Raw genomic sequence first — 22860 nt, forward strand, 5'->3', positions numbered from 1 at the left:
TATGTTGTTGATTAATGCTAAGGAGAAGTTTTGAGGAATCTCTTTGAATCTTGATGGGAGGTGCACTGTGGAATCTGCCAATGATCGACTGAAGATTTTGCCCATAAAGAGAAAAGCAACTGATCCGACAGGAGTAAATGATCAGTGTCTCCAGACACAGCTATAGTGCCATCAGAGAAGGAACAAATAAAAGATGTCAAAGGCTCATCTGATTTTTCTGGTTGGCTGTTTTGTTTTGTTTTTTTTTTAAGATTTTATTTATTTATTTGACAGAGAGAGATCACAAGTAGACAGAGAGGCAGGCAGAGAGAGAGAGAGAGAGGGAAGCAGGCTCCCTGCTGAGCAGAGAGCCCGATGCGGGACTCGATCCCAGGACCCTGAGATCATGACCTGAGCCGAAGGCAGTGGCTTAACCCACTGAGCCACCCAGGCGCCCCTGGTTGGCTGTTTTGATTACTACTAACAAATTCTAGAATTATTTATCCCTTTTGGGAGAAAGAAATTCCAGCCTGATACTTTTCTAAAAAAAAAAAAAAATCTCACCCCAGCAAATGAATAGCGGTGGAAGAACAGAGAAAAAGTTGTGTATCTCTGAAGGGGTCTAGACAAAGGGAATAGGTTCAGAGACAGGAACGTGTTGAGGTTTATGAGAGACCCCTACTATTTGAGCTGTTTAGTGCTCTGCAGCGGGGGCCGCATCATAGCAGGGGGGCTGAGCACCGAAGAGTATGGCTCTGGTGTCAGTATGGACACACAGAGATTAAGTCCTGATCTGGAGAGTGGTTTCTGCAAGCCAGTTCAGAGGGAGGATTGGGAAGAGCCCCTATAGTTTCTTGGAGCCTCATCATTGGGAAGTGCGATCCTGGAAAGGCTGGCTGTGGGGTTAAAGGCTCCTGAAGTGCTCAAGTTTGTAACGTTATTTATTGCAGTGCCCCGGCTCTTTGCAATAATAATAGCAGAGACTAGGAGGTCTTGGGTTTGTTTAGGAGCCTTCATTTGCCAAAGTTGAAAATTAAGAATTTTAGCGGTTTTTTAGGTGACTTACCTGGATGCGAGCCAGCTGCTGCTGTGGCAAATGAACTAAATCTGGAGTGGACATAGTTTCACATTCCGTCCTGGTCCTTTTTAACTTAAAGGAGAATAACTAGCCCATTATCAAACAGAAATAAATGCTACCCAGGTGGATCACATCTAAAGACCAGAACCTTGTTTAAAAACATTTTGGAGTTAATTGTAATAGTCATGAGCAGGTTCATCAGGCTTTATTTGCAAACCTGAATTTTATTCCAACCAGCAGGCTTAGGAAAAGCTACTGTAATTGCCAATGAACATTTCCCAATGAGTGTTCTAGAACCTTGCCCAAAATTAGGGATTTGGTTATCTAAATCCCCTTCAGGATGTTCCATTGGGCTAGTTTCTTCCAGTGTTTGGCCTGGCCCTCACCAAGGAGCATGTGGACTAATTGATAAAAATTTGAGAAACCAGGTTGGTAAGTTTGAGTATGTTAAATTCTTTAGCAACCTACTGGGCCCTCAGTTACTTTAAGAAACACTCTAACTATGGTTGGCAGTTTGGCCTTAGTCCAAGAAACATAAGAAACTTGGGGTTTATTGAGATCCTAAGAAGACTAATCTTTAAAGGGGCAAGGTTTAATAGGTTTAAGAGAGGAGAGAGTGGCAAGAGGTTTGGAGCTAAAGTAAGTGAAGTCTGGTAGAAAGAATAGAGGAAAATGGCATGGGAGCTGGGGCCTGAGGACAGGTGGCTGCCTCCTGTCTGGAAATAAGGGTGGGGGTGGGCGTGGGTGGGAGCTCCAGAAGCAGTTTTGACTTCTTTCAACTGTTTGCCTCAGTTAATTTCAAAATAGTATTTTGCAAAGAGGCAAACCTAGAATCCTGACATTTGGGAGCCTCAAGGTACCAATTAAAATAGACATCTGTGGCACCTGGGTGGCTCAGTGGGTTAAAGCCTCTCCCTTCGGCTCAGGTCATGATCCCAGAGTCCTGGGATAGAGCCCCGCATCAGGCTCTCTGCTCAGTTGGGAGCCTGCTTCCTCCTCCTCTCTCTCTCCGCCTGCCTCTCTGCATACTTGTGATCTGTCTGTCAAATAAATAAATAGAATCTTAAAAAAAAAATAGACATCCCCTTCAGTTTTTTACCCCTTTTAGGGTCTACAGCTTCCTAATTTAGAGTAAAACAAGTTTGGGGAGAAAAACTTCCTCATGGTCATTGACATTCTAAATTACTTTTAGTTAAGTCGGTCCACTAGTTAGAAATGTACATGAGAAGGAAATGTAGTTTTTATTTTTTATTTTTGGAGGGGAATGTAGTTTTTAAGCAGAAAAACCTGGCCAGGGTCTCAGAAGAAGGGCATTTGTATGACTGGAATCCCATTTCTTAGGTGTTTTTTGTTTCTCTAGAGCAAAAAGAAAAGTTCCTCAAAAGCAAAGTTTCAATAGGAATAGCCTGGTCCCAAAGCAGTCAGACTGAAAGCCATCACAATTCCAAAAGAACAATCAGTTCCTAAAAATGGAGTCAGACCAAAGGCCAAACAAGTACTCTCAGAAAGGACAGGACCTTAAAACAGGTTCCAAGTTTAAAGCCTGGAAAGGTCAAGCATAAAAAGCGCAGAACTCAAAATCCAGGAGAAAACTTACCCTTCAAAGACAGGGTCAGAAACCAGCAAGCCCGACTGACTCTGGATCCCAGCACCTGCTCACTGCCCAGCCTTGCAGCTGTTGGGGGTCCCACTTCTGATCACCAAATACTGTTAACCTGAGAAATAAAACTGCCACTGATTTCACCAGCAGCAGTGGGCTTTTCTTCCCGAATAGCAGAGAATTGTAATTCAGGACGAGCAAGTTAGGCAAAACCATAGGAAGTTCACAGAACAAGGACTGCTGGGAGGTTAAAAGCAAGAAGCCCATTGCAGTAAACCGGGAGTTCTGAGTATAGTGGCCTCTCATTGGCTGACTTTAAGAGTCTGTCATTGGCTGGGTTGTTGCTGGGGCAGGAGGAAAACCTTTCTTGCTCCTGCTGGGGTCCTGAGGTAGTAAAGTACTGTCAGGATTGTAGGGTATAGTTCTTCCTGTTGGGTCCGAAATTCATGAGCAGGCGTAGTGCAGGAGAGCGCCCCCTCTGGCCATGACTCCATTCTAAGCAAGGTGTCCTTTTATTCTCATTGTATCAAAGTCTGGAGGAAATCAAAGGGTTAATGTGAATTATTTCCCTTTTCTTAAAAAAAAAATTATTTGGGGCGCCTGGGTAGCTCAGTGGGTTAGGGCCTCTGCTTTCGGCTCAGGTCATGATCCCAGGGTCCTGGGATCCAGCCCCGCATCGGGCTCTCTGCTCAGCAGGAGGCCTGCTTCTCTTCCTCTCTCTGCCTGACTCTCTGCCTACTTGTGATCTCTGTCTGTCAAATAAATAAAATCTTTAAAAAAAAATTATTTATTTTAGAAAGAGAGCAAGCATGGGCATGAATGGGAGGAGGACAGAGGGAGAGAATCTTCAAGCGGATTCCCTTTTGAACCGGGAGCTAGCCGCAGGGGCTCCATCTCACAACCCTGAAATCATGACCTCAGGGGAAGCCCCGAGTTGGACACTTAACTGATGGAGCCACCCAGGAGCCCCACGTGTGAATTAGTTCTTGAGAGAACAAGCTGGAGGCCAGGGTTCTGTTCACAGCACCTTTGTATTGGCAGTGACTTGTGGACATGGTTTGGCTTCTGTGGCCCTTTTCCTGGGGGCGTGTTCTGTTTTATACTTTGTCCTGATTCTGATAATGGCTCCAGCTCTTGCCCTGTGGAGGGCCTGTAGATGGCCCATAACGTAGCATCCTTGTTGGTTCCCAGTTCAAATACATGTGAGTCCTTTGCTCTTTTTTTTTTTTTTAAAGATTTTATTTATTTATTTGACAGAGAAATCACAAGTAAGCAGAAGGGCAGGCAGAGAGAGAGGAGGAAGCAGGCTCCCCGCTGAGCAGAAAGCCCGATGTGGGGCTCGAACCCAGGACCTGGGATCATGACCTGAGCCGAAGGCAGCGGCTTAACCCACTGAGCCACCCAGGCGCCCTGAGTCCTTTGCTCTTGACACCCCCAGGCCATACCCAGCCATGGGGGTGGGCTCTTCCAGATTTCGCAGTGTGAGGGTTGGGGTGCAGCCTCTAGCTTTGCATGACCCCCAAAGGCTGACAGGAGCACCTGAGACCAGGAGATGGGCACATCTGAGAATAATTGTGTTCTACAAATGTGCGTGGCTGCCTGGTGTAGAAAGGCATGACTTCCATCGGTGCTGGTCTTGGCCTCCTTTTCACTTGCATGTGGGAGCCTCAACTTTGCTTCCTACAGAGGAGTTGGTTGTCTGTTCTTGTTTTTTTTTTTTTTTTTTTAAGATTTTATTTATTTATTTGACAGAGAGAAATCACAAGTAGGCAGAGAGGCAAGCAGAGAGAGAGGAGGAAGCAGGCTCCCCGCCGAGCGGAAAGCCTGACGTGGGGCTCGAACCCAGGACCTGGGACCATGACCGGAGCCGAAGGCAGCGGCCCAACCCACTGAGCCACCCAGGCGCCCCTGTTCTTGTTTTTTGTTTTTTTTTTTTTAATCTCCTCTACATTTAAGAACCAAGATAAAATTGCCAGATTTGGCTGCTTTTTACCCCACAAAATGACCGTTTCATTTGGTTCAACCTAATATTATATGTAAACACATACATACACAGGGAGATACATTTTAAGGTGGTATTATATTGTTGATACTGTTCTATAGAAACCATTGTTCAGGATCTCTCCTGAAGTTATGTATATTCCACTTCTTGGGCATAATCTCTTTGAACTCAATCCCCAGTTGCCTTTTGTCCAATCAGTTGTTTATGAGGGTTATTGTGTTTGGAATAAATGCCATAGAGGAGATTTAATCTTTTGTGTAATTGTCAAATATATATTCTCTTTCTTTCTTTCTTTCTTGGCCACCAAATGCTAAGAAGACATTTTATTTTCAAAGCTTCTTTTTCTTTACATTTTACAAGAGTTCTTTCTATATGAATGCCACTGAAACCATGTGGCCTGTGGGGAGAAGTGGTCTGCCTGGCTGTCTCTTACTCCCCACACCTTATTCTTCCATCCAGATAAGCCAGGATCAACCCAGTACACTACCTGCTTCTCAGCATGGTTGTGTGGAACAGAAGAGATAATGTGAAGGCTCTGAGAATGGTTGTACGCTAAAGGAAGGCTTGTGTAGTAGTTGTATTAGTGGTCATAGTAATCACAAGAGAGTCCCTGAAAGCTTCTAGGTATACTTTATTAGCTAACTTTCTTCTCTCCTTTTAAAAATATTTTATTTATTTATTTGCAAGAGTGTGCAGTTGGGGGGGGGTAGGGAGGGGCGGAGGGAAACCTAAGCAGACACCGCACTGAGTCAGAGCCAACTTGGGGTTCAACCTCATGACCCTGAAATTACAACCTGAGCTGAAAACAAGAGTCAGACACTTAACCAACTGTGCCACCCAGGTGCCCCAGCTAACTTTATTCTTGTAGGAAAAGCGCTAATATAAGTATTTGCTTAGAAAGAATTCATGAACTAGACTGCCCTATTTGCCTGATCAATGAGGTCTTGTGATCAGTGAGCTCTGAGTGGGAAAGCTGAACTCTGAGGTTGGAGGACTGACCCTGGAGAGCTCTCAGTGCCTTGGCAAGTCTCCATACTGAGGAAAATTTCACAGTCTGCTCACTCGGTTGCTGCCCAGGCTCCATGCTGAGAAAGGAGCATCCTGGGTGAGTATGGCTGGGATGGGCAAGGTGTGAGCTTGGCTTCTGTGGCTGGAGTGCGCCTTAGAGCCAGGGCCCAGGATGGCGCCCTTAATTCTCTCCTGAGGGTCCCGGAGGGGGTGTCCCTGCAGGAACAGCTGCCTACTCTGTGTGTATGTGTGTTCTCTTCCAGGCTGCTGACTTGGGACACCCACAAAGCCAGAAGCAAGTCGGAGCCTGCCAGACCACCTGTGCCATGGATTCTAAGGTCAGCTCTTGGGCTTCTCCTGGTGGAATGCTTTGGGAGGGGGAGTGAGTGTGGGAGCGAATGTGACCGGGGCCAGCTTGTTTGTCGTGTGTGTGCTGTCAGTGTGGACCCTGCTGACCCCTTCTCTGACAGTGCTGCGGGGAGGAGCCTCACATTCACAACTTACTGGAGCACAGTAAAGAAGAAGAAGGACCTTGTCTCCTCGTCCTCTTCCCTCTACCTTGTGCCTGGTTGCTCACTGGAAGGGCAAGGCAACTTTCTGATTCAGGACCATTTGGAAGCTCTAGAGTTCTTGGAAGCAATCCTCCCAAGGTCATATTGGCCATTCCCCTGGCTTCAGCAGGATGGTACCTAATTGCGTTCTCTGTACTCCCCTTTTAACTAGCTGGAAGAGAAAATCATGGCCTATCCAGTCAAAAGCTCTCTATTCATCTACTTCCTATATAGTTTTTCTATTTCCCTTCTTTGCCAACTTCTGTAGAGGCCCTCAGCCCCAGGGGCTCCTCTGTGTCCACGCTGTGTGCAGCAGCCTTTGTCCTCACCCGCTATTGGGGGAGGTATCTGCAAAAAGTCTAAGGATGGTAAATTGGTGGCCCACCGTTTCTGAATTCATAGCAACGCCTAGCCCCTGGCAGGTACTTGAGGTGTAGTTGGATGCTCTCCTGAAGAGCGGAGACCGCAGGCTTCTCAGCTGGGTATCCGGAGTGTCCGAGACATGGCAGGCTCAGCAGAGGTGGTAGCTGCTTGGCCAAAAGATTTCAGCAGCTCCTTTTGTCCAGATAAAGGTCTATTTCGGTATCCAGAATTCCCTTCCATTCGGCGCCTTTCCTGTCCATTCTTGTCTTCTCCGTGTATGTATATACGTATAAGGTTTCCTTTAGTTTTTCTTGTAGGGCAGGTCTACTGCTGTACTGTGGTCGATCTTACTTATTTAATTTTTTTTAAGTAGGCCTCACAGGGCTTGAACTCATGACCCTGAGAGCAAGACCTGAGCTGAGATCAAGAGTCAGTCACCAGGTGCCCCTATTTATTTATTTCTTTTAAGTAAATCCTACGCCTAAGTGGGGCTCGAACTCAGGATGCCGAGATCAAGAGCCGCGTGCTCTACCTGCTGAGTCAGCTGGGCGCCCCCATTCTTGTCCCTTTCAACTTGGCAACTGTTGTGTCCTTTCCTGTACTGCGGAGGTGTCTGCATTAGAACAGCATTGCTATGTCCTGCTGTGTGGCTCTTGAACTTCCACGAGTGCTTTTGTCCACCTTGTCCATCTCTCCTGAAAACCCTCCAGTGGAGGAAGGGGGATAGAATTACTCCCAGTGTTTTCTCTTTTTCAAGGTGAGAAAACAAAGATGTACAAGTTGCCCAGTGTCCCATGGAGCTGGGGTTCACAGTGAAACCCTGAGCAATTTCCTCTTACATTTCAGAGTTTGGCCCCCATCACAGTTTTCATCCTGTTGTAGATTTTTCTAACTTTTTTCTTTGGAGGTTTTTCTAGTTTTTAAAAAATTGTGGCAGAATACATAGCATAAATTTTACCATTTTAACCTTTTTTAAAAAGATTTTATTTATTTATTTGACAGACAGAGATCACAAGTAGGCAGAGAGGCAGGCAGAGAGAGAGGAGGAAGCAGGCTCCCTGCTGAGCAGAGAGCCCGATGCGGGGCTCCATCCCAGGACCCTGAGATCATGACCTGAGCCGAAGGCAGAGGCTTTAACCCACTGAGCCACCCAGGTGCCCCCATTTTAACCTGTTTTAAGAACACAGTTCACCAGCATGAAGCACATTAATGTTGTGGTGACACCATCACCACCATCCACCTCCAGAACTTTTCACCTGTTCAGCTGAAATTCTGTCCCTTTTAAATACTAACTTCCATCCTGCTGTCCCCGTTTGTGGCAGCTCCCTCCACTCTCTGTGAATCTGACTACTCTCAGTCCCTCAGAGAAGTGGAGTCGGGCAATATTTGTCCTATTGTGTGTCTGACTTACTGCACTGAACACCATGTCTTGTGTTGGTTTTGGTTTTTTTTTTTTTTTTTTAAACTGTTACGGTACCATTCATCCACATTTTAGCACTTTTTTAAAAATTTTTTTAAATTTTAAAAAGATTTTATTTATTTATTTGTTTATTTGACAGAGAGGAGAGAGCACAAGCAGGGGGAGCAGCAGAAGGAGAGGGAGAAGTAGGGTCACTGCCGAGGAAGGAGCCCAATCCAGGACCCTGGGATCATGACCTGAGCCGAAGGTGGACGCTCAACCGACTGAGCCACCGAGGCGCCCCCATTTTAGCATTCTTCTTTGATTTTTTTCCTTTATATTTAGAGAAACAAGATAAGTGCAATTGGTTTAGTTTTTTTTGTTTTTTTTAACTGTTTGTATGGTGCTGTTTTTACCAGGTTTAGGCACCTGGATTGTTCTAGTTTGTTAAAACACATTGGACAGCTTTCCATTTTTTTTCCTCTACTCTGAAACTGATTTTATAGCATGAGATTTACTTTTGCATATCTCCCTTTTTTTTTTTTAAAGATTTATTTATTTGAGAGCATGAGTGGGAACGGACAGAAGAGGGAGAGACTCTCAAGCAGACTCCCCACTGAGTGTGGAGCCCAACATGGGGCTTCATCCCATGACCCTGAGGTTCATGATTTGAGACAGAACCAAAAGCCGGTTGCTTAACTGAGCCACCTCGGTGTCCCTTGATCATTTGTCTTAACATGCTTTTTCCTGTGATTTAGAAGGATAGATGGCTATCAAATCTTATGTCTTTCGAGACATCCATTTCAACTTTTATCACTAGAAGATCAGAAAGAGTCACAGTTGGGCACCTGGGTAGCACAGTAAGTTGAGCATCCAACTCAGCTCGGGTGGGGAGATCCAGCCTCATGTCAGGCCCCACGCTCAGTGTGGAGTCTGCTTGAGATTCTCTCTTCCTCTTCCTCCGGCCCTCCTGCTCATTTGTTCATTCATTCTCTCTTTCTCTCTCTCTCTTAAATGAATACATAAATCTTTTTTTTTTTTTAAGGTCCCAGTTTCAAATTTGATTTCTCACAAGCTCTGTTTGTCTTTGGAATTAATACTATTAGCTCTAAGCCCACCAGGTTTAGTACAGCCTATTCTTGACCTGTGCCTATCTAACAGTGTCTATCAAGCTGCTTTTCAGTGGGGACTGAGCATTCACAATCCAGCCCCAGCCCTCCTTTCTTCTCTCCAGGCCAAGACTTCTCCTTCAGGTAGAAATGAAGGTGTTCTTGAGTTTCTGAGCTGTCTTGTGCCTCCTGGCCTCAACGTACCAAATTTAAGCATCTGATATAGTAGAGCTTTTATATGATATTTCCCCCCCTTTTAAGAAATAATTCTGGAGAAGGAAAGGCTGAATCACAATACATAAGCACCTTGTTTTATGTATTTCATTTTTTTAAAACAATCTGCCCTCTAAAAACTGTCCTAAAAGTTTTCTGAAATTTTTTAATGAAAATTTTTCAGGACTTAGAAGACAAATAAATGTTACCAGCACCTTCATCTTCTTCTACTGAGCTTCTCTTATAGCCAAGTATGTGCCTGTTACATTTTCCTGGGTGATCTCAGTATCCCCAGCCTTCTGGATGATTCCCTCGCTCATCCTAGGTCTTTGCTTGCTCCAAGCACAGCTGGCTGCTGGGGTAGAAGCACTCACCTTTGTTTGCCAAGAACACTGTCCCAGGACAGTCAGTACCCCAGAAACGACCCTCCTGGCTCCCAGAGCGCAGATGCTGAGCCGAGCTCCCACAGCAAGTGGTGCTAGCAGATGAGGGGCTGAGCCCCTTGTGTGAGAGCAGGAGCCATCCCCATACATCTAGATTGTGGTGAAGGGCCATATCCTCCTGAAGCAAACCAAGCCTGCCCAAAGGGAGGCATTATCTATAGTCATTACTGCCCAGGATTTATGGAAAATGGGCTGTCACACGATGCATCTTAGCCCACAAAGGAGACTGTGAAAAATAAAGAACTTCTAATTGCTGCTTGCGTAGCTGATAGGGTGGGCTGAAGGTGCTAAAAGATGCATGGGAGTTAGCCAAAGCATGCAGGTGTAAGGATGGCATCCAATTGCTATTTGCTGACTTCCCTAAAACAGCCTTTGGACCTTCTTCCTCCCAAAGCAAGCTTACCCCAGCTCAGTGTTTTCAGGATGTCATGTAAATGTCTGCAGAAGTAGAACTTTTTCTTTGGCACCTACGGGGGCACTGCTTAAAGCAAGCACTGACTGCAGACTTGGCCTCTGCCCACTGGGTCTCACTGCCTGTCGGGCCCACGGGGTCATTCGGACATCGTGGCCCAGTAAGCTATTTCAGGCCCAGCTGTCCCCAGAGCTCCTGCCAAGCTCAGCTGCAGGCAAGGCCTCTGGGCCTGGCCCGGGTTCCCACACATCTTCCTGACTCCCTTTTTATCTTAGGTCAGCAATGGTTCAGGCCTCCAGGATGAGCGCATCACGAACTTGCTGGTGTTTGGCTTCCTCCAAAGCTACTCCGACTCTAATTTCCACAAAGAGTTGGAGGTCCTGGGCCGGGAACTGCCCGTGCCAGCTCACCTGCAGGAGGAGCAAGACGATGGGCTGCAGACAGACGGCAACCGCTGCGGCCACTTCCTGGCAAGTGAGGAGAGAGGTAGGCATCTGGCGCAGCGGCCTCTGCCCCAGATCTTGGCTTGCTGTCTCCAGGAACCTGCAGGGAACCCAAGTTTTGGAAGGGAGCTTGGGGCGGTCTCCCATCTTGTGTCAGTCCCTCATAGATGTTTGTGTCATATGGTGGCTTGGTCTGGACCTGAAGACGCCAGTGACGCAGGCCTGACTTTCTACCTAGTTGATTTCCAGACTTCACCTCTCCTCACCCTCATCCCTGTGCTATCCCTTCCAAGTGTACTTTTTACCCTTCTCTGCCATTGGTGCAGCCTCCACAGATGGAGGCCATCCTGAGGTGAAGGCTGAGGGAGCAGGGCTGGGAAGCATGTTCAGAATCAGCCTCTCCTGGATTCTGAGCACATTAGAATTCCATGAGGAATATTTTCATAATGCATAGTCCTTGGGCCTGACTCCAGCTGCCCGAACCAGTGTGCTCTAGGGTGGTAAGACTCCCAGGTGTCTATGAGGTATATGCCCTGGTAAGAATCACTGCCCTAAAAGCCTAAGGTGACTCGTGAAGACCTGGACCCAGGCCTCCCAACCTAGCAGAGAGCGGAGTCAAATCCTTCTTCCTGCCGCCCAGCCTTCTCCCAGCATAGGAAATTGCACTGCCCTCTGGTGGCCATGGGGCAGACCGACAGCTGATTCAGCCTTTGGACCTCCAGCTCTATCTTAACTTGGGTGGATGGGATATGGCCTGAGTTACCCACGAGCCAGGACTTTCTGTGCCAAAGACTTTCTGTGGTTTAGAACCCAGGCAAGTTTAGGGGTGGCCCTAGACTTGAGTTAGAGCAACTGGTCCTCTCTGGGAAGGCTTAGGGAGGGCATGGGGGCAGGAACAGCTTAGTTCTCAGAAGCTGCTGCAGGGCTAAATGCAACCAGAGGCTGCCACCTGGGCTGTCCTTTGCTCTTCCATACCATTCCTTGCCCTTAGACTGCAAAGCCTGGCTTCACTCAAAGGGCATTTGTAAAAGTGATTATGGGGCTGTATACCATCCGTCACCTCTGGTAGAAAACTGGCCTGTGAGTTAAGTACCTGACAAGATTTGGAAGCAAAAGGCAGAATAGAGGCTCTGTTTACCACAGTTCCCTTGGTGAATTCATTTACTCAGCTGAATACTTATTGAATTTGCCAGGACTCCTGAAGTTTGCTGGAACAAAGTAGAAAAGCTCAGAGAGGTCAGTGAGGCCGTGAGTGCAGCGGGAGCTCTGGAGAGTCAGGAGAGACTGCTTGGCCGGAACTGCGGTTGAGCTGGCCTGTGGAGGAAGGGGTACATTTTGGTTCTTTGGAAACTGGCAAGCGGCGATGGTAACAGCATCAGCAGACGCTTGCAGGCGGAAAGACTTGAAAGGTTGTGTGAATAGTTGGGTTTGGCTAATGTGTTTGGAAGGAATAGTACAAGTTAAGGTCCAGGGTGCTTTGAGGCTGGGCTGCAGCTTGTCACTTCAGCAGCTGCGAGCCTGTGAAGGAGTAGAGAAGTGATGTCCTAGCCATGCTCCATGGGTCATGGTGAAGACCAGTGAGGGGCAGGTGAAATGCTGAGGGCTCAGGGTCCCAGCTGGGGCCCCGACTCCCTCAGAGCCTCTTTCACTCCTGCACCTCCATGCCCAGCTTGCCGCAGCATATCATGGAGAGTGGGCAAGGGCCTGGCAGGCAGCGAGAGGGGGCTCGGAGCTTGCCATCATGACCCAGGCGAGAGCTGGCAGAGAACCCATACCCGAGTGGGGGCGCTGGTGACAGAGGACGGACAGGGGTGTCTGTGCTCTGAGATAAGACGGGACACCTGCTTGCATCACGTGATGTGATAGCTGCAAGCACTGCAGAGGCTGAGATGTCCGTCCTGGGTAAATGAGAAGCCAGAGGGAAGATGCAGACACAGAGGAAATAGATTTCATGGGAGAAATAACCACAGCTGGCATTTATTGAGAACTTACTAGGAGCTAGGTACAGGATACGTTCATTGACTCATTAATTTGTGCAGTTTATTGAGCACCTCCTGTGTGCCTTGCCTTGTTTTCAGTGCTGTGTATTTGATAGTAAACAAAACATTTAAGAATCAGAGCTCTTAGGAAGTTTACCTTCTGGCAAGGGAGTCAGACCAAGAACATAGATAAATGGTGTAGTAGTGAATGCTGAGGGAGGGAAAGAAGGGGGGAGGGCAGATGGCAGGGCAAGCGGGGTTGGTCTCAGACAGAGAGAAGGAGCTGCTCTTTTTGGCAGATGAGCGGCTCTAACTCGGGTTGGCGGCAGAGCCTCGGCCCTAATGGAGGCTGACACCTGTTATATGATGGGGCAGAGAACTGGCAGCCAGGAAGGGTGCCGTCAGATTCATGCCTCAGCCTCCCATGGTCACAGATGCCCTGGTATCACTGTCCTTTTCACAAGCAAATGTTGACTCTGTGTGCAGGGAGGGGCCTGCTTCTCCAGTCTTTCTGCTCACTTAGGCCCTTTCCTGGCCCCAGCACCCTGCCCCGGCTGCCCTCAGGTGCAGGTTCCAGGTCTTCACACTGCAGCTCTTCTAGAATAGACCACATGCTCAGCAAGCCCACTGCGAGCCCCAGGCTCGCTGTCTTCCAAAGCAGAATCCCTTTCTATTTCTGGTACGGGGTGGAGTGGGAGGGGTCAGACAGGGCCGTTGTCTGAATCCGCTGTGTCTCTGTGCCCCTGCCTGAACATTTAGATTCTCAGGGTCAAGAGGAAATCATTCAGGATATCGCCAGGCAGCTCGCCAAAATAGGGGACGATATGGATCGCAGCATCCACCCAGGACTGGTGAATAACCTGGCAACACAGTTCACGAATAGGAGACTGTCGGAAGAAGTAAGTGAGAAAATCCACCACTGCCTTTTCTGGGTTAGTCAGGAAGTATGAGAACTTTTTTCAGTGGTCAGGTTTTTTAAAATTTTAATTCCAGTGTAGTTAACATAGACTTATATTAGTTTCAGGCATACAATATAGTGATTCGATAGTTCTATGTATGACTCAGTGAACATCAAGATAAGGGTGCTCTTAATCTCCTTCACCTATTTCACCCATCCCCCACCCACTTCCCCTGGTTGGTAACCAGTGGTTTGTTCTCTATAGTAAGAATCTGTTTTTCAGTTTGTCTCTTTTTCCCCTTTGTTTGTTTTGCTTCTTAAATTCTACATATAAGCCAAATCATGCGGTATTTGTTTTTCTTGACTGGGTTACTTCACAGCGTAATACTCTGTAGCTCCATCCATGTTTTTGCAAATATCAAGCATTCATTCTTTTTTGTGGCTGAATAATATTCCATGGTATATATACCACATCTTTTAAAAAAAAATTTATTGACATATAATGTATTATTTGCTTCAGGAGTACAGGTCTGTGAATCATCGGTCTTACACAATTCATAGCACTCACCATAGCACATACCCTCCGCAATGTCCATCACCCAGCCACCCTCTCCCTACCTTCCCACCCCCAGCACCCCTCTGTTTGTTTCCCGAGATTGAGTCTCATGGTTTGTCTCCCTTCCCCGTCACTTCTTGTCTTACTTTTTCTCTCCCTACCCCCACGATCCCCTGCCCTGCCTCTCAAATTCCTCATATTGGAGAGATCATATAATTGTCTTTCTCTGATTGACTTATTTCACTTAGCATAATAACCTCTAGTTCCATCCACGTCGTTGCACACGTCAAGATTTGGGGGGTTTTGATGGCTACATAGTATTCCACTGTATATATATACCACATCTTCTTTTTTTTTTTTAGATTTTATTTATTTGACAGACAGAGATCACAAGTAGGCAGAGAGGCAGGCAGAGAGAGAGGAGGAAGCAGGCTCCCTGCTGAGCAGAGAGCCCGACGCAGGGCTCGATCCCAAGACCCTGAGATCATGACCTGAGCCGAAGGCAGAGGCTTAACCCTCTGAGCCACCCAGGCGCCCCTATATACCACATCTTCTTTATCCATTCATCTGTTGATGGACATCTAGGTTCTTTCCATAGTTTGGCTATTGTGGACATTGCTGCTATAAACTTTCAGGTGCACGTGTCCCTTTGGATCTCTACATTTGTATTTTTAGGGTAAATACCCAGTAGTGCAATTGCTGGGCTGTAGGGTAGCTCTATTTTCAACTTTTTGAGGAACCTCCATCCTGTTTTCCAGAGTGGCTGCACCAGATTGCATTCCCACCAACAGCATAGGAGGGTTCCTCTTTCTCCACATCCTCGCCAATACCTGTCGTTTCCTTACTGGTTAATTTTAGCCATTCTGACTGGTGTGAGGTGGTATCTCACTGTATACCACATTTTCTTTATCCATTTACCAATTGATGGACACTTGGGCTGCTTCTATAATCTGGCTATTATAGATAATGCTGCTATAAAAATCCCTTCGATTAGTGTTTTTGTATTCTTTGGGTAAGTATCCAGTAGTGCAATTACTGGGGCACAGGGTAGCTCTATTTTTAATTTTTTGAGGAACCTCCATACTGTTTTCCAGAGTGGCTGCACCAGTTTGCGTTCCCACCAACTGTGCACAAGAGTTCCTTTTTCTCTGTATCCTCATCAACACCTGTTGTTTCCTTTGTTGCTGATTTTAGTCATTCTGGCAGGTGTGAGGTGATAATCTCATTGTAGTTTTGATTTACATTTCCCTGATGATAAGTGATGTTGAGCGTCTTTTCATGTGTCTGTTGGCCATCTGTAGGTCTTCTTTGGAAAAAATGTCTGTTTATGTCTTCTGCCCTTTTTTAATTGGATTCTTTGTTTTTTAGGGTTGTATAAGTTCTATATATATTTTGGATACTAACCCTATATCAGATATCTCATTTGCAAATATCTTCTCCCATTCAGTAGGTTGTCTTTTAATGTTCAGTTGTTAATTAAACCATCAAGGTCTGTCCTCGCTCTCCTCTCAGACAGACCAGTGTCCAGTGAGGTGTCTCAATTCATGACTGCCTACAAAACAACTGGAAATAGAATCATAGCGTGGGGGGCGCCTGGGTGGCTCAGTGGGTTAAGCCGCTGCCTTCGGCTCAGGTCATGATCCCAGGTCCTGGGTTCGAGCCCCGCATCGGGCTTTCTGCTCAGCAGGGAGCCTGCTTCCTCCTCTCTCTCTGCCTGCCTCTCTGCCTACTTGTGATTTCTCTCTGTCAAATGAATAAATAAAATCTTAAAAAAAAAAAAAAGAATCATAGCGTGGTTAATTGTCTTTCAGAAGAATCAACTTACTTGACATTTAGGAAACTTGAACCTTAAGTCAGAGTCAAGCAGATTAACAAATCTAAGCAGATTAACAAAATGTATATGACTCTTCCACAAATAACTTATTCTTTCTTCGGTTTCAGAGAGTTGAATAACAATGTAAGTAGAGAATGTCAAGACACAAGAAAAGTGACATTTTATTTAGCCTGCTACTCTTAACTTGATGGTTATAATCAATACACAGATACTAACAGAGCTTCCAACCCTTGCTGGGTCCCATAAAGTACTCTGCCTTTCCTAAAGAAACGTAGTGGGAGAGAGAACTGTTCCAAGGCTATTAAATCTATGTCTACAGGAGTTCAGAGGAGAGAAGGGTTCCATCCTTTGACTACCAGCTGAAAGTGCAAATGCTCCTCACTACACAGAAATGTATTTGTCCTCCAAGTTTCAGTCAGCCAGGTCAGCCTCTGCCTGCAAGCAGGTCTTCACTCCAGGGATCTCTCCTCTGGAGTTCTTCAGCAGCTGTCATAGACTTGGTAATGTTCTGCCTTAGGCCCTCTCCCACAGTGTTAACTGAACTTTGCATCTGAGTTGATGAGCTTGAAGGTCCTTTAGGGTCTAATGGTCTATGGGCCGCCCCTGCCACCTAGGCTAGGTGAGAATGGCACATTTAGGCCCTTTCATCCCCTTCCCTGAGTTAGGTCTGCACCAGTAAGATAGGTCTAAAACATCTTGGTAGTTAACTAATTCTTGACTTTAAGTGCCTTAGAGGTAGGGAAGAACTTGGGCTTCTTCAGTTCCATTGTCTAAATTTTACACACATGCCCCACAAAAATGAATTTGGTGAATGAGTGTCCAGCTGCAGGGAGTGTGCCCAGTCTCCCTTTTTCATTGTCTCTCAAAATTAAATCATTTCTCATTCTCTTCTCCAACCTCCTCAGCTGTTTAATACGTTCCTCCCTGTGAAATGAAAGCATGCTTCTTACTACTTAACATTGGAGGACTGTTTTCCTCTCATAGGCAGATATTAGTAAACTTGGTGCTGTGTGACCCTGTTTTCATCCCTGCAGGACAGAAGGCAGTGCCTCGCTGCTGCGCTGGAGCGGGTCATGCAGACTTACCCTACAGACATGGAGGACGAGAAGACCATGCTGATACTGGCCATGTTCTTGGCCAAAAAGGTGGCCGATCACACACCATCCTTGCTCCGTGAAGTCTTTCGCACAACAGTGAACTTTATTAACCAGAACCTGTTCACCTACGTGAGGAACTTAGTCAGAAATGTAAGAACCAGTGATGTCAGCTCGTTGGGATTTCACTAAATCCTCTTGGTTTCTGCCTGGTCCCTCTAAGGTTTGGAAACCCAACAGAACTCTGCTACAGGGCTCCTATCATCCTTTCTCCCTCTGTTCTGGTGACCAAACCACAAGAAAGGCTTCAGGATCTTCTTGCTTAGGTAGAAAGGCTTGGTTTTGCTTCTGTGAGAAAGTTGTGTTGTAGAGGGTGGTAATGAGCACCTAATGCCCTTTTGAGCTTCATCAATGTTATTTTTAAGACAAGCTACTATCAGAACATACTTCATAGGTATACTATGCTATGCTATTGCTCGAATCAGAATAGGATGGTATAGGTGGGAATGGAGCATGAAAGGTGTATCCTCAGCTGAGCTGAGCTGCTCATCTGCTCTCACCTTGTCACAAACATTAAGTATAATTTACTTTTTTAAAAAAAGATTTTATTTATTTGAGAGAGAGAGCACAAGCTGGGAGGGAGGGGCAGAGGGAGAAGCAGGCTCCCCGATGAGCAGAGAGCCTGAGGCTCGATCCCAGGATCCTGGGATTTTGACCTGAGCCACCAGGTGCCCATAATTTACATTACCAAACAGGATGTTGGGGAGAGACCAAAATAGTCAAAGGGGAGAAAAACTAGCTAAAATCTTCTCCATAAAACCTGTCCAAGGGGGCGCCTGGGTGGCTCAGTGGGTTAAGCCACTGCCTTCGGCTCAGGTCATGATCTCAGGGTCCTGGGATCGAGTCCCGCATCGGGTTCTCTGCTCGGCAGAGATCCTGCTTCCCTCTCTCTCTCTCTGCCTGCCTCTCCATCTACTTGTGATCTCTCTCTGTCAAATAAATAAATAAAATCTTTAAAAAAAAAAAAAAAAACCTGTCCAAGATATTAAAAATAAGTTATGATGCTGCCCAAGAAGGGCCAATTCTTAAAGTTTGTTGCTTCACTTTAACTGGAAATTAAGTAGATGTATCTTACTGTAAATTTGAAAATAATAGTGAATGTTTGGGATTTTGTGTGTCAGAAATATAACCCAGGTATCTAACCCTGTTAATATTTACTGATCAGTCTCAACGCCTTTTTTGTATCTGCCATGGCCTTCATACATGCCAGCATTTTTCTAAGCTTTTTTTTTTTTTTTTTTTTTTTTTTTGAGAGAGAGACTGCACACAAGTTGCGGGGAGGAGTGGAGGGAGAGGAAGACTAGTAAGCAGGCTCCATACCCAGTGCAGAGCCTGATGCAGGGCTCAATCTCATGGCCTGAGCCAAAATCAAGAGTTGGAAACAAGGGACTAAGCCACCCAGGTGCCCCTATGCCAGCATTTTAAAACAGGAGAATGAATATAAATCTTCACTCAAGTATATTAAGTCAAGCTGAATTATTAGAAGAAGGTAAGCCTGAGAAAGTTCCTGGACAGCTTTCAACAACAACCATCTAAAGGGGGAAAAAGTGAGCAAGATGTCATGGCAATCTGTATTAACAACTTACCAAATACTGAAGGGATAAGGGGCCCCTGGGTGATTCAGTCAGTTAAGCGCCTGCCTTCAGCTCTGGTCACGATCCCATCCCGGGGTCCTGGGACAGAGCCCCGCATCAGGCTCCCTGCTCAACGGGGAGTCCTCTGCCCCTCCCCCAATTCGTTCTCTCTCTCTCTCTCAAAAAAAAAAAAAAAAATCCTAAAACTACTGAAGGAATGAAACAATCTCCATTCCTCAGAACCACTAAGGTGCTTCTTGGTACTGTAAGTGACTCAACAGATGTGAAGATCCAGATCTCAGCATCTGGGAAGGCTGTTTCTGTGGTTGTTCCCATCTAGCAAGGAGGAGGATAAGGGCTCGAAGGATGACAGGACTCCAGAGACTCCACAGAATGTGTACAAAACTCAGCTTCACTTCTGTTGATTATGGCTCCAGAGTCCTTAAGAACTGAATCCTGGTTTGTGAATTAGACTGCTTAATTCTGGCTTTTTTTCCTTTCCTGCTGTAGGAGATGGACTGAATGGACACCTCTGCCGAAGCAAGACTGGTTAAAACTTGATATGATGACAACAAAGCAGCTCCCTCCAGCCAAGATGGAGCTATAGCCACTTAAACAAAGTTCTTAGAGAAGATACTCATGAGATAATATTTATTTCTATTTTAAAGATGTTTTAAGCTTGTGATCCATTTAGACATCTTTACATTAACATACTTGAATGGAAATATTGCACATTGTTGAATGAGTTTCATACCATCTTCTAAATCCACTACACATTGTGCATTTATCTCATTTCAGTTGTACTGTTCTTCACTTGAAAATTAAATTTAAGAACCGATTGTAAGACAGAAGAAAAAAAACACAATTTTTTTGTTGTTGTTGTTAAAAAAAAAACCCAACTTTACTGTTTGTTAAAGTGGAACCTTGGGACATGGTCTTACAGCAGGCAAGATTGGGTTTGAGGAGAGCAAGGACTGGAGACGGATGCATATACCCTCACAAATGAAAAATTCTTCTCAAAGTAGGAACATCGTAATACTAAGGAAATAACAATCTTCCCATTTAAAAACCAACCACTGTTGTTACCACGCATATGACCCTTTGGGGAAGCATATGAACAAGAGTAATTAGGTACTGAGAAATACTTTATTACCAAAAACACTTTTCTGTTCCTTGAGAGTTTAATCAGAGGGGAAAATGAGGGGCGCCTGGGTGGCTCAGTTGGGGAAGCAGCTGCCTTTGGCTCAGGTCATGATCTTGGGGTCCTGGGATCAAGTCTCACGTTGCACTTCCTGCTCAGCAGGGAGTCTCCTCCCTCTCCCTCTGTTCTCTCAAATAAAATCTTAAAAAAGATAAGAAAAAATGACTGCACTGTTCAGCATTAAATGCATACCACACTAGGGCTGGGTCGCAACCTGGTTATCTACAATGTGTAGCAAATACTAAAAGCTACGCAGTATGAAGGTCACCATTTGGAAATCAATCTTCTAATAACACTGTTACGAATGTTTTGGAGTGAAAAAAATTTTTTTTTAAGGATTCATAGTATGAGGGAAATCACACATACATACTCATCCATACATGTATCAAAGTGTTCAGATTCTCACTAGGGAGAGATACTTTCTTCCAAAAGGAACAACTTAAATACCAAGAGTCAATGCTAAGGGAAAAGGGCTCTAAAACAAATCATCCCAGACTTTCTCGTAGTACAACTTTTCATAACACCTTCACCTGCCATTGTTTTTGCTTAAATTAATAATAGGCCACCACTTAATACAGTTTATACACACTTCTTGGTGTATTTTTTTTTTCCAGGACAAGTTAGAGTTTTTCAGCCCATAAAGCAAAATTATCACCTCTTGTCCCCAAGCTGGCATTATGAAGAGTCCATTGTATCAAAAACAAGTGGTCCAGTCTTGGGCACATCTCAGCCACAATGACTCAGGCATATCCTGGAAGTTGGTGGATTTTACACTGGGGAAATAATCCTCTTGGATAGAAAATTTTGAGATGTTTCATCCTGTTTTTTTAAAATATTTGAATTAAGTGATGGACATTCCTTGGTTAAAGAGAAACAACTTTCTTCTCCAGGAGATGCTTGGTGTATTTGAAAATCAGATGGACTATTCAGAAGGTCCAATCATTCCTGATCTCACCAGACAGGATCCAGAACTGCGGAGATGCTCAGGGCTGCCTTAAAGGGTCACAGCACCAAAGCCTACTACTATTTCCCAGCAATTTCATTGCTCACTGGGAACCTGAATAGGGAGTGTCCTTTGGATGTTACGATCATGTTTTCAGAACCCGAGGGCAAAGCAAATAAGTGGGTACTTATGAAGACCACACGATTATCTGAATTGATCCCTCCGAAGTCAGGGCATAAGGTTACCATATGAATAGAAAGAGGAGTCCATCAGTTATCTTCAGATCTCACTTTATTTCAACTTCCAATGTGTTCTCCCCAACACACTGTCTAACAAAGCACAATTCATAGATCTGAATTTTGTTCCTTTCCCCTGATGAAGAGTTGACTGGCCAAAAGGCCAGGAGGGAAAAGGAGCCAGAATAACCCACATAAATGGAGCAAACCAGAGCTGTGAATGAGAAGAGCTAATGGAAATTCATACAGAAAAAGGAAATATGTGTACTTATGTGAAATGCTTATGTTAATTACCAAAATTACCATTTAATTCTAATAATTTTGAGGAGATGAGAGCATTAGAACCAATAATACATTGAACTCAGTCAAGGAATGAGGTAGGAAGAGGCACTTTTAATATGAAGAAAAAGAGAAATGGAAGATTGGGTAGGATAGCAGGAAAAACACAGGTCTAGGAAAAAAAATTCTATCTTTTCCTTTGGTGCTGGCCAAGGACCAATCTATGTAATAGGATTATCTAGCTAGAAATCAGGAACCAGGTTATTCCGGACTCTAATAGGGAAGATTGTACTTCAACTTCCTTTTATTCCTGGAACATAGTAAAATGTCAGAACTTTTGTTCATAATAGTACACCGATTAGCCAATTTCTCCTAGTGGTGCAAAGAGCACTCACTGAGCAAGATTACTATAAAATTTACCCTAAGAAGCTTAGAAGGGGGCAGGGATCACCTTAAGCCAGCTGTTGCTTTTTAACTTATTACAAGGCCTTGCAAATATCCCTGAGAACATTTCCAACCTGAGCTTACGACTGAAGCAACTGCCTGGCCAGAGCTATTGCAATGTAAACATAAACATGTAGAGAACCCTACTGGTTTCAGTTCACAGGAACATGGCAAGCCAGGCAGAGGCTAAATAGTCTTCTGTAAATAAAAGGAAGACACGCTATATTATTTTTAGTTAAATGACTGTTTCCACTCTATGGAGCTGTGTATATGAGGTAACTAAGAAATAGTGGCTAAATTTTAAGAAATGGGTGTTCTATACCCAAGGCTACTATTAACTTTACATTCCCTAGTGTGCTGTGGAACAGAACAGAAGATTTTTCATTGGAAAGTCCCCTACTGTCAGCTTCTGAGCAAGATGTGCCTGAGGTGGTGCCTGGCCAGCTCTCTCAAGCTGCTGACCTCTTGGGTGTTGAGAGCCCAAGCAATGCCCAGAGGTATCTCCCACTTCACAATTCCTGGCATAGGCAGGAGAAAAGGAAAAGAAGGAACAGATGAAGAGAGAGAAAGTGTCAAGGTGCTGCCTTCAAATCACTGGAAGATTCCCATGTCAGACTGGTTTACCCTTGTTGATGAGCAGAAAGATGTACTATCTGACATGTTAGCTGAAAAAGCTAACGAAAGATCTGTATCAGCAGTAACTACTAATTCTGTAGCCAGAAGACATCTCCTTCAGTATTTAAGGGGAAAATACCTGGTATAATTAGAAGTTGGGAATAACCCTGGACATAAACTTCGAACATGCTCAGTACTTAGGACTAAGCCATATGTTAACCATTGTACAAATCAAGAAAAGTCTCCCTTCAGTCTGGTGCGGTTGGCTGCCCTAGTGCAGTGTATGACTGGCACAACCATTTGTCAGGAGCCTACCAACCCTGCTTGACAGGGTCACAAAAATGGTAAAAAACAAGAAAAGCACTAGACTTGGAGTCAGAAATAATTCACACCCTCACCTTTGCCTCTCCTATGCTAGAAGACCTTTGAAAAGTCATTAAACTCTGAGGTTTCCTCACTCTGTAAACTGGGGATAAGGAATATGAATAGAATTCCAACTGTGAAGATGGACTAAGGTATGTGAGGGCGCTCCAGAGCAACCCCTGGC

The 22860-nt window shown here is 45.2% G+C and overlaps 1 protein-coding gene across 3 annotated transcripts in view; it reads left to right on the plus strand.

The window, feature by feature from the left end:
* Positions 1–19448, plus strand: part of BID (BH3 interacting domain death agonist) — a 53415-nt gene extending 33967 nt beyond the window's left edge. For all 3 annotated transcript variants that reach the window (XM_047739576.1, XM_047739575.1, XM_047739574.1), the window contains exons 2-6: positions 5931–6005; positions 10433–10643; positions 13339–13478; positions 16902–17114; positions 19106–19448. In XM_047739576.1, the coding sequence (XP_047595532.1) occupies positions 5994–6005; positions 10433–10643; positions 13339–13478; positions 16902–17114; positions 19106–19117 (588 nt within the window). In that variant the 5' untranslated portion in view covers positions 5931–5993 and the 3' untranslated portion in view covers positions 19118–19448. The remainder of the gene's footprint in view (positions 1–5930; positions 6006–10432; positions 10644–13338; positions 13479–16901; positions 17115–19105) is intronic.
* The last annotated feature ends 3412 nt before the right edge of the window (positions 19449–22860 follow it).

The sequence above is a fragment of the Lutra lutra genome, chromosome 8 (genome assembly GCF_902655055.1).
Source record: "Lutra lutra chromosome 8, mLutLut1.2, whole genome shotgun sequence".
NCBI classification, from domain to species: domain Eukaryota; kingdom Metazoa; phylum Chordata; class Mammalia; order Carnivora; family Mustelidae; genus Lutra; species Lutra lutra.